This window comes from Saccostrea cucullata, unplaced genomic scaffold, assembly GCF_032062105.1.
Source record: "Saccostrea cucullata isolate Sc308-1 unplaced genomic scaffold, CSIRO_AGI_Scuc_v1 ctg9227, whole genome shotgun sequence".
Classification (NCBI taxonomy): Eukaryota; Metazoa; Mollusca; class Bivalvia; order Ostreida; family Ostreidae; genus Saccostrea; species Saccostrea cuccullata.
The window spans coordinates 1-10,676 of record NW_026926379.1 but is presented as its reverse complement, the minus strand read 5'-3'; the positions used below and the strand labels follow the sequence as shown (position 1 = coordinate 10,676).

The following is a 10,676-nucleotide window of genomic DNA, read 5'->3' as shown; positions in this document are numbered from 1 at the left end:
ATTCAAGGGTCCAAAGAAATGAATGAAAAAAATCGACTTATTTATCTTCACGTGCAAGATAATTATTTAGAAATGCAACATTCTGATGTCAACATGCTAGATAATTATGTTAACATGTTTCGTATGTTGACATGCAACTCATTACCTTGCATGTTATAAGAATTGAAATTAAAGATACCACGAAGTCTGATACATCTGTTTCATACTAGTCTTGGATACACTTTCGTTATATCGAATATGAACTAGAGTTATTTTACTTCATTCTTTAAAATTTACATCTTTGACTTTTTCCTCTTAATGCAGCTCTTACCTGGACATGGTGCCCTGAAACACGTCCTTAAATCTCTTAACTTCTCTGTACATGGGGAGCCACCATATTTTGGAGGATGACAGACACGTGATCTAGACATATAACCGTTACCACAGGTCACGCTGCACGAAGTCCAGCTGCCCCAATCCCCAGTCCATCCATTCACTAAAAATGATTATTTGATTGCATTGCTTATTAGTTTTTTAACTAGAATGCTGAATATAAACAAAAAGCCCTCGGGCTTTTAAGGTCACCTTTATAAAGATGTGACATAGCAGTACATTCCAAAGAAAACAAATATGTTCATAAGATTACCCTTTAAAAAAATATGTTATTTGATTATATTTCCATTTCTATTTTTTTTTTCTCTGTGACAACTCTTTGAAAGTTAGCGGAGTTCATTCCTTGATAATTCTACTGGAATATAAATTATGCAGGTCGATGGGTCAGAAGCTAAGGAGGTCTAATTTGCATGCAAATCTCGTGCGCATCTGTCTCTGTGTCTGACGCTAAGGAGGCCAAATATGCATGTAAATCTCGTGCAGCTGCCTTTGTGTTTGACGTCAGTGGGCGAGGACTATTGAAATTGGCATGGGAGTTCTCGAGTTATTTAAATCTATTTCTACATATTTAAAGTCTAAATCTTCAATTTTATTTCACAAGAATGAAATGGAAATATAAGGAATCACTGTCTAGTTATTATAGTCTGCCAGGGAAATCAACGATTTTGGGACAATATGGGATAATTTATGCATAAGGGGATTCGCCCGTAATGCAAATTATCCCATGTTTCCCACTATCGTTGATGCCCTGGCATACTATACTAACTAGACAGTGATTCCTTAAATAAATTAATTAAAGTGTATTAACCTGGACAGTATTTATCATGACAATATTTGCTGTCTTCCAAATCTCCGTTGCATTGTAAGCCTCCATACTGTGGTTGATGACAGACACGTGACCTTGTCTGTTGGCCCCACCCACATGTCTGACTACAGGAAGTCCAGCTACTCCAGTCACTCAGATAACCATCAACTTAAAAATGTTTCAATTTGGAGTCATTCTTAATATTTTTAAATATACGAAAAACTTATTAATAATGAAATGCAAAAATTAAAATAAAAAACATTACTTTAGTTAGTATCTCAAGGTCGAAAATACTTGTGTAACATTTTTCCTGAAAATTGAAATAATATACTTGGACAAGGTTGTGTGTGGCTGCAAGCTTCTGTCCTTGAAGATGACCCCTGACATGACCCTGACCCCATACATCTTCTGGTAGAGGTCCTTGTTCCACCTGATCCACAAGTCACACTACAAGAACCCCAAGTACTCCACTGTCCCCAAAAAGCAGCCTCTAAAGAAGGTAATAGTATTTACAAGGATGGGTGACTTTTTGTGAAAGAGTACTTAAAGTTCTTCTATTTCATTTTTTGAAAATTTATATTTCTGTTAAATTTAAATTTTCAAATAGTAATTTCATTTGCAAATTTTATTTTTATAATATCTAAATACTCAGTAATTCCGTCTTCGTTGAATATCAATAAAATTGATTGTTTTTGACAATTAATCTATACAGATAAATGGGACGCCATTACTGTAATCATAAAGATGTGGGTTTTTTTTTTTTACATTCCATCTTATGCTTTTTCTAATCCCTTGAGTAAAATAGGACTTTCCCCTCTGTGGAAGAAAAAATGACAAGTTTACAGACGCAAGACACTCTTTGATCAGCTCTCTTGAGTCCTTGGCTTAATTGTATGAACTGGAAGATTCTCACTTATAATCGATTGAGTTCCTTCCCCACAGGAACCCCCTAACGCTTGGGACATACATTTCACAACTTGAAAGAGGCATCTTTGCTCATCATAACAATGCATTTGATTTATCTGCTGCATACCCAGGTGCAGCAAAAAAAACGTTCAAAGAATTTGTGCATATTTACGTATTGATAAATAGCCCCATCCTTACATCAGAATCTCTTAGCAAGGGCCCAAGGAATTTACAATTTTGGAAGAGATACTCTTGCTTATCATAACTATGCATTAAAATTGTTTGCTGAATACCCAGAAACATAGAAGAAAATTTTCAAAACATTAAGTCATTAAAATATATTAGCAATGGACATCCCTTGGCTGAATCTTTGACCAAAGGACACACTTCTTAACTACCAGAATCCATTTAGATGAGATTTTGGTAGAGGTAGTGCTCATAACAACCATGCCAACAGATTGACTGATTGATTCCCGGCAGGAGTAAAGATGATTTTTAAAGATTGTATTACACTTGATGGTTGAAGCCCAACCCCTCCGCCCTACCCTTCCGACAAATTCTTTAAAAAACTGTATCATCTGTCTTTAATTTAATTTAATTATGCTTTGTGCAAAAACTGTTTGAAATTGGTTCACTGATTTCAGAGAAGAAGCTGATCTTGTTCAGAGGTTAGCGACCGACCCAATTCGCACGACGGACGATAACGTACAAAAACGTAAAGCAGTAGGTTTCCTTGGTTACTCAGGTGGAATAGGTCACCTGAATTACTCAGGTGACTAGGGCTGTGTATTGAGCAAAAAATTTCGATACGATACGATACAATATTTTTTAAAGCGATATGCGATATATTGGATTCTAAAACAGGTCCATCAAAAAAGGCTTATTAATCATTTAATGCATGTATTTCATAAAAAATAGTGTTTTATTACCCATTTCAAAGTTCTTATCCCATAGTCAGTATAAAACACTTCCAATCGAAATTTTAAAGACTGTAAAAATCAACATGTTAAAAGTAAACTGTTATGCAATATATAATAACTATAAAAACTGTGTTATTTCTTTAATAAATCTATAATTATTGATCAGCTTTAATTCAAAAAAGTTAAATATAATCTTTGCTTATTAAAATTCCCATCTTTTTAGCATAATTAGAAGAAAAACTGCTTGTCCGATACGTATTGGAAGTAATTTTTCGATTTGATATTTTTCTTGAATATTGATACGTATCGATATATTGATACAACCCTACAGGTGACCTGATAAAAATAATGGCAATTAGTTTGACCTAGATTGATAGAAATTCTTACTTTTTCTGACATGGCAGCAACCAACATGAAATGCGTTGAATTGACAGTAAGCTTCCTCATCACTCGCCACCTGCATCATGTTTTTACAACGTGCGTGGGACATACATATTATACCAGCAACAGCTGTAAATGAAAAAGAAAGAATGAAAAAGCATTCATAATTCAAACCCCTCCCATATTACATTTTGGACAGCAGACATTTTTAATATAGGATTAAACGTTCTTTTTGAAAAATTTATCGATGTGTAAACTCTTGACATTTTACTCACAAACTAAATAAAAGTGCGAAGCACTTTTATGTTAAGTTTGTGAGTAAAATGTCAAGAGTTTACACATCGATAAATTTTTCAAAAAGAACGTTTAATTCTTATAATTCCAATATCGAATTTTAAAAAATATTTGAATTATTTCTCTTTGAGGCCTCCATACAATCCCTTATTTCTGGACGGCGTAGGAATACATTTTATCGCAAAGGAACGTAATCGAGATGAATTTCGATAGAGTTCATCTTTAAGTTGTCAAAACAATCGATAAAGAAACTTATAAAGACTTACCGAATATTGTTTAAGTCAACAAATATCGTAATTACGAGTTTACTTCAGAATAGTTCGTCCTTGACCATGGCCATGTTGACATGAACGACAACTCTCATAGCGAAAGTTGCAGACCGACGACGCCTTCGATTTGCACTTGTTTGTTAAAAGATTGCGGAACAATATAGAAAGTAAATATGAATTTGATGCTAATATGGCAAGAGTTTGAGGTACGTTTCGTTTCCCTGTCAAAACGATACAAACTGAGCTAATTTTCTTCGTATTATGAACGTCGAGACAGCGTTTTTTTTAAATTCACACTGCATGGTGATCGGACAGTGACATAAACATTTTCATGGCGTCCGTCAGCTGGGCAATCCAGTTTGTCGCCAGTTTTGTTTTAATTAATTAAATTTGAAGTTTTTTGTATTCATAATTTAGCCAAAACAGACCAGAAATAACTGCTTTCATTCAATCATTGTTTATACGATATCCTAGAAGCTTTATCAAGAAAGTAGTTCTGATTGAAAAATTTTATCGATGTGTAAATTTTTTCTTAAATTTGTTCTCGTCCAATCAAAACACAGGAAATCAATACATAAAATGAAGATTGGAATTATACTTGTTTATTAAATTGCAGTGTTTGATTATGAATTTTCAAAAATAAATTTGATTTAGAGTATACATTTGTTTATGGTTTTGCTTTATGTCTCATAGAGATTCTGTGCGCCAATAGCTTTCACGATTACATCAACATGGCTTTGCCTTAATTGACTCTTTTCTTTTTTCCATCTGGCTTTTGCATTATTTTCCAATCCAAACAACATAGATTTATGAATATCTAATTTATACATTTTTAAAAAAAATTTCTTTTGGCATGCGTGTTGTTACCTGACAGAGTATCGAAAAGGCATATTGCAACGAAGAGCACATGATATTTGTCCATACGTGGACGCATGTATATTCCTTGGTGGTTTTCTACTTATCGATGTGTTATCTTACTGAAAATTTCTTTTATTGCACCATAATCATTGCCATTTTCTAGTAACGAAAGATAAGGTTAAAGCCCGAGAAAATAAGAAACGTCTCCTTTACAAGTTCTCAGGATCAGGATTGAAGCAGTTTTAGAACTGAGATAAAATTTCAGTCATTCATCATGTTCATATGAAAGTGGATATTGGATATATATTATACAATTATGGACTCCTTCGGTTGTGAATTTGATTTTAGAAATTAAGGGCAAAGGAAATAAATTCCAATAGCCTTTGAAATTCTTCTTGTTCTAGAATATCCTTGAGAATATAATGTACATATTCTGACTTACATTTACGACCGCATTTTATCCTGGGTCTTGATCTCCAAACAAACAAAATCCGGGACCGAATGCTAGGGACCGATTGACATTTTGTTATTAATGAATGCTTTATCTTTGAACCAAGATTAAGCCTTAAAATAATATCAGTTATTTTCCTTGTAAACATATCAAATAGCAACTGTCTTGTTAAATACAAACTACAGAGGTCTGCAACTTACTTTTCCAATTACAGTGAAAACTGTCTAATCCGACACATGTGTATTCCGTCACGCTGTGAATTCCGACGATTAATTTCTTTCCCATTTTACCATTCACTATGTTATTTTTTCACTGAGCAATCCGACACCCTGTCTATTCTGACACAAAATTTATCTCCCAGTGCATGTTGGATTAGACAGGTTTCACTGTATATCTATTTATCTATCTATCCAGCAATCCATCTATTTCATTTGCAGCAAAAATTTGTGCTGGAATTATTTTCTTTTACATATGAATATGATTTGATTGTTATTATAGCATTTCAATGATCAGACACTTCTAAAAAATTTATGAGTAACTTTGTCATCAATTGTAATCATTAAAAATAGCCGAATTTAATCCAATTTCATTAGAATTTAACATTTCCTAACATATGTAACACCCCAAATTTAATATGCATATCTTTCAATTAGCAAAACCTATATTTGACAAAATTATTCATCACATGTCTTCTGTAGGTCACACGGACTGGCATTATTTAAATGCATTGCGAAAGCACAAATTTTAATTTAAAATTAGATTCATTGCAAAAAAGCCCAAATTGTAATATACAGGTATTCTTCCACTGCAAACACCTAAATTGTAATTTATACTTTTATTGCAAAAGCCAAAATTCTAATATATATACTTTCATTGCACAAGCCCATTTTTGTAATTTATACCTTCATTGCAAAGGCCCAAATTGTAATGTATATTTTCTTTGCAAAAGCCCAAATTGTAATTACATGTATTACTTTCATTTCAGCAAAGCACTAAATGTAATATATATACTTTCATTTCAAAAGCAAAAGTCCATATTGTTATATATACTTTCCTTGCAAAAGCCCAAATTGTAGTTTATATTTTTTCCATTGCAAAAGCCCAAATTATAATATATACTTTTCTTGCACAAGCTCAAGTTTGTAATTGATATCTTCATTGCAAAGGTCCAAACTGTAATACTAGTAGTATATATTTTATTTGCAAAAGCCCAAATTGTAATTACATGTATTACTTTCACTGCAGCAAAGCACTAAATGTAATATATACTTTCATTGCAAAGGGCCTAATTACAATATATTCTGTCATTGCAAAAGTCCAAATTGCAAAATATCATTGCAAAAGCCCAAATTGCAATATAAACTTTCATTGCAAAAGCCCAAATTGAAATAGTCGCCTGTGTGGCGCAGTGGTTAGAGTGTCTGCTCTAGAGTCGCGAAGTAAGGAGTTGATCCTTCCGTCGCGGGTTCGAATCCCACTGTGGGACGTGGAGACCGGTCCTTCGGATGAGACCATATAAACCGAGATCCTAAGTCGCAGCAGCTAGGTGCAGGCACAAAAAAGATTCCTCCCTGCTTAATGGCCCTGAATACCGAGTATAGGACAAAATTTGCAGCTCTCCATTGACAAGTGGTGGCGTCTCCATATGAGTGAAAATTTTTCGAGAGGAACGTTAAACAACATACAATCAATTAATAATACACTTTCTTAGCAAGAGCACAAATTTTAATACACACTTTCTTGGCAAAAGTCCAAAGTGTTATTTAGACTTTCTTTGCAAAAGCCCAAATTGTAATACATGTACATATTTTCTTTGCAAGAGCACAAATTGTAATGTATACTTTCTTGTCAAAAGCCCAAATTGTAACATATACTTTCATTGCAAAAATACAAATTGTGCTTTAGACTTTCTTTTCAAAAGCCCAAATTGTAATACACTGTCCTTGCAAAGGCCAATATTGTATAATATATACCTTATATTATATGAAAGTCCAAACTGTAATTATACTAGAATCACAGAATGTAGGAATTCCTGACCTTCACATTTTATTTTGTGAAAGAGTACATTTTTATTCTTTTCCAAGACTTGCATATCTAATATCTACAGCAGAAACAACAGAACTACAGTCTATATCCCAATATATTTTCTAAGACATTCTCTATCATCACAGCAGTAGATTTCTGAGTTGTGTAAAAATGTGGTCATGAAATGACAGTCTTGACTCTGTAATGAAATTACATGTACACATTTATTCATCTCAAAAATTGCAAATTATTTACTACAGAACAGACTTTATTCATAAATAATATAATTTAACTATGACCGTTAAGTAAAGAGTAACTTACTAGGATACAATGTACAGTGAATTGAAATCCGTGACCTGTCACAGCCCTCACCATGCATGATTCTGATGCTGAACAGGTCTGGTTCCAAACACAGTTCAGGTTTTCATCGCATGAGGGACAAGGCTTGCCTAATCAAAGTTAGGGGCACAGTGTATTTTTTACAATGTATATGCATGTAATTCCGCTAATTCAACATTAATTTACTGTATTACGAAGCACATTTTCAGAAAATAGTTCAGTACCTGGTACATTAGTGGTAGCTGAAGTGGTTGTTGTTGAAGTTGTGGTAGTGGCTAAAACCAAAAAGGCAAATAATACGCAGTAGTCAGTGTCTTCATATCTTGAATTAAAAGAACTAGGCAGAATTGATATGTTTTACTACTTAAAATAAACTACAACCATTTGATTAGTTTTTGCCAAAAAAAAAAGTGTAAACATTACAAAAGCAAATGACAACGTTAACATATCGTATTTTGCTATGGTCTTACTTGTACAAGAATGGGAGCAAGCCTGGTTATCTCTGACATAACCCGAACAGTAGGATCCTCCATAGGCTGGGGGAGGGTTGTTACACTCCCGGTGTCTCTGCCTCGTTCCTTTACCACACGATACACTGCATGGAGACCAGGCAAGCCAATGTCCCCAGTGGCCGTCTCCTTAAAATATACATTAACTTGAATAAATAAAAATGGTAAATATCGCAAGAGATGCTCACTCCTCCATTGCAACTTATCCTAATTCAGATGTTTTAGAGGACCATATTTGGTATGGTTCTAATTTGTATTGTTTGAATAGACTTCTGAGATTGAATACTCCTCCTTGCCTCCATATATTTCACGTACTTAAATAAAAATTTCAGCGAGGCGAAAATTTAGCGATATGTCCTTGAAATTACTACATAAATTAGCGAGAAGTAATATTAGCGTTTTTTTTTTGTGTGCCATACAAATAAAACGGTAACCTCTACTGCAGAATAAATTGATTCCAATGTTTCTTTTTAGCGATCTCAACACCCTTTCTGCTTAATAAATACGGTATATGATTTAATTGATATGGAAAAATATATAAAGTTTGCAAATGCCATGCAGTGAGCAAATTAACCCATTTGAGGTAAATACACACGTGGACAATGTGATGAAGTTGCACGGCACACCTCTCCTTGGAGGTGGTTACCGACACAAAAATCGTGGCTGGTGCCGCTCTTTGCACAATTCCGCTGCCTTGTTCGCGAACCCGACGTAGCGCCACACGTTACGCTGCATTGACTCCATGCGGTCCACGTCGACCATATTGCATCAGCTTTAAAAGTAAAAAGATTTAATGGTTTATAGTTTTAACAGAGAAAATGCCTACAATACATGACCTAATTAGGTAAAGTTACATACATACATGTAGCAGGACGCAGAAACAGTTAAACTGAACATTTTTTAATACTCACATTGGCTGCATTTGCATTGGCTGAATAAAATGGTAGCGCAGTATGGGGCGTACCCAGCAGGACACTGTATACCTCCACAATCATCGTGATTTGTACAGGGTATAGCGCCATAGCAACCTGCAAAAAAAAAATTTGCTGGCAATGGAAGATTGTATCTACAGTAGTGCGCTTATTGTGCTGTGAAGCAAATTATTATGACCTTTTGCACTGCTATTACGTCCTTAACACATAAATCACAGTTTTTTTATGTCCCCGTAAACGAAGTTTCGGGGGTATATAGTTTTTGTCGTGTCCGTCCGTCTGTCTGTTTGTCTGTTTGTCCGCAAAAACTTTAACCTTCCTCATAACTTTTGATTTAGTGGAGCTATGACTTTCATATTTCACATGTGTATTCCTTGTGAAAAGACCTTTCTTTGGGTACCACCAAATTTGACCTTTTGACCTTGACGTTGGAGTTTGACCCACTTTTACACAAAAATTCCCAACTTTTACTTTGGCCATATCTTTTAAACAGTAGATACCATGACATTTTTACTTCACATATGTATTCTTTGTAATAAGACCTTTCATTGGATACCAACAATCTTGTTCTTTTGACCTTGACGATTTCCGTACTTATGAAAAAACTTTAACCTTGGTCATAACTTTTGAACGGTAAGGGATAGGGCTTTCATACTTCACATAATTATGTAATCCTTGTGAGAAGACCCTTCATTGGATACCAAGAACTTTGATCCGTTGACTTGACCTTTGAGTTTGACCTACTTTTAAAAAGCAAACCTTGACCATAATTTTTAAAGGGTTAGGGCTAGTGCTTTCATACCTTATATATTTAATCCTTGTGACAAGACATTTGACCTTGACCTTGAAGCTTGGCCTACTTTTTAAAATTTTTAACCGTAGCCATAACTTCTGAACGGTTAGGACTAAGGCTTCCATTCTTTACATATGTATTCATTGTGGCGTGACTTTCATTGAATACCAATTACCTTGACCTTTTGACCTTGACCTTGGAGATTTTAGTACTTATGAAAAAACTTTGACCGTGGCCATAAGTTTTGAACAGTAAGGGCTACATGTAGTGATCTCATACTTCACACATGTAATCCTTGTGAGAAGACCATTCATTGGATACCAACATCTTTGACCCGTTGACCTACTTTTAAAAAGCAAACCTTGACCATATAACTTTTAAAGGGTTAGGGCTTGTGCTTTCATACTTTAAACATTTAATCCTTGTGACAAGACCTTTCTTTTGATAGCAAGAGCTTTGACCTTGGAGTTTGACCTACTTTTCAATTTTTTTTAACCTTGGCCATAACTTTTAAAGGGTTAGGGCTAGGGCTTCCATATTTCATATATGTATTTTTGTGGCAAGACCTTTCATTGGATACCAATTACCTTGACCTTTTGAAAACTTTCGTACTTATGAAAAAACTTTAACCTTGGCCATAACTTTTCAACGCTAAGGGCTAGTGATCTCATACTTCACATATGTAATGCTTGTGAAAAGACCTCATTGAAAACCAAGAACTTTGACCTTAACTTTGGGGTTTGACCCACTTTTAAAAAGCAAACCTTGACCATAACTTTTAAAGTGATAGGGCTAGTGCTTTCATACTTTACATATTTAATC

The 10,676-nt window shown here is 34.4% G+C and overlaps 2 protein-coding genes and 1 long non-coding RNA gene across 3 annotated transcripts; all 3 read right to left on the bottom strand.

Annotated features, from left to right (window-relative positions):
- Nucleotides 1–310: 310 nt before the first annotated feature.
- LOC134271495 (thrombospondin-1-like) lies at nt 311–4,886 on the bottom strand (the record flags this gene model as incomplete). Its single annotated transcript, XM_062753683.1, has 5 exons — nt 4,815–4,886; nt 3,391–3,513; nt 1,509–1,667; nt 1,181–1,345; nt 311–475 (listed from the first exon to the last, which is right to left on the bottom strand). Coding segments are annotated over exons 1-5 (679 nt in total), but the record flags the coding sequence as incomplete, so codon positions are not given.
- A 2,412-nt stretch (nt 4,887–7,298) lies between these two features.
- On the bottom strand, nt 7,299–7,893 carry LOC134271493 (uncharacterized). The gene is made up of 3 exons (XR_009993032.1): nt 7,845–7,893; nt 7,603–7,730; nt 7,299–7,480 (listed from the first exon to the last, which is right to left on the bottom strand). It is a non-coding gene; the product is annotated as an uncharacterized LOC134271493 (long non-coding RNA).
- A 43-nt stretch (nt 7,894–7,936) lies between these two features.
- On the bottom strand, nt 7,937–9,175 carry LOC134271492 (thrombospondin-2-like; the record flags this gene model as incomplete). The annotated part of the gene is made up of 4 exons (XM_062753682.1): nt 7,937–7,942; nt 8,044–8,258; nt 8,725–8,901; nt 9,041–9,175. Coding segments are annotated over 4 exons (533 nt in total), but the record flags the coding sequence as incomplete, so codon positions are not given.
- Between the last annotated feature and the right edge of the window lie 1,501 nt (nt 9,176–10,676).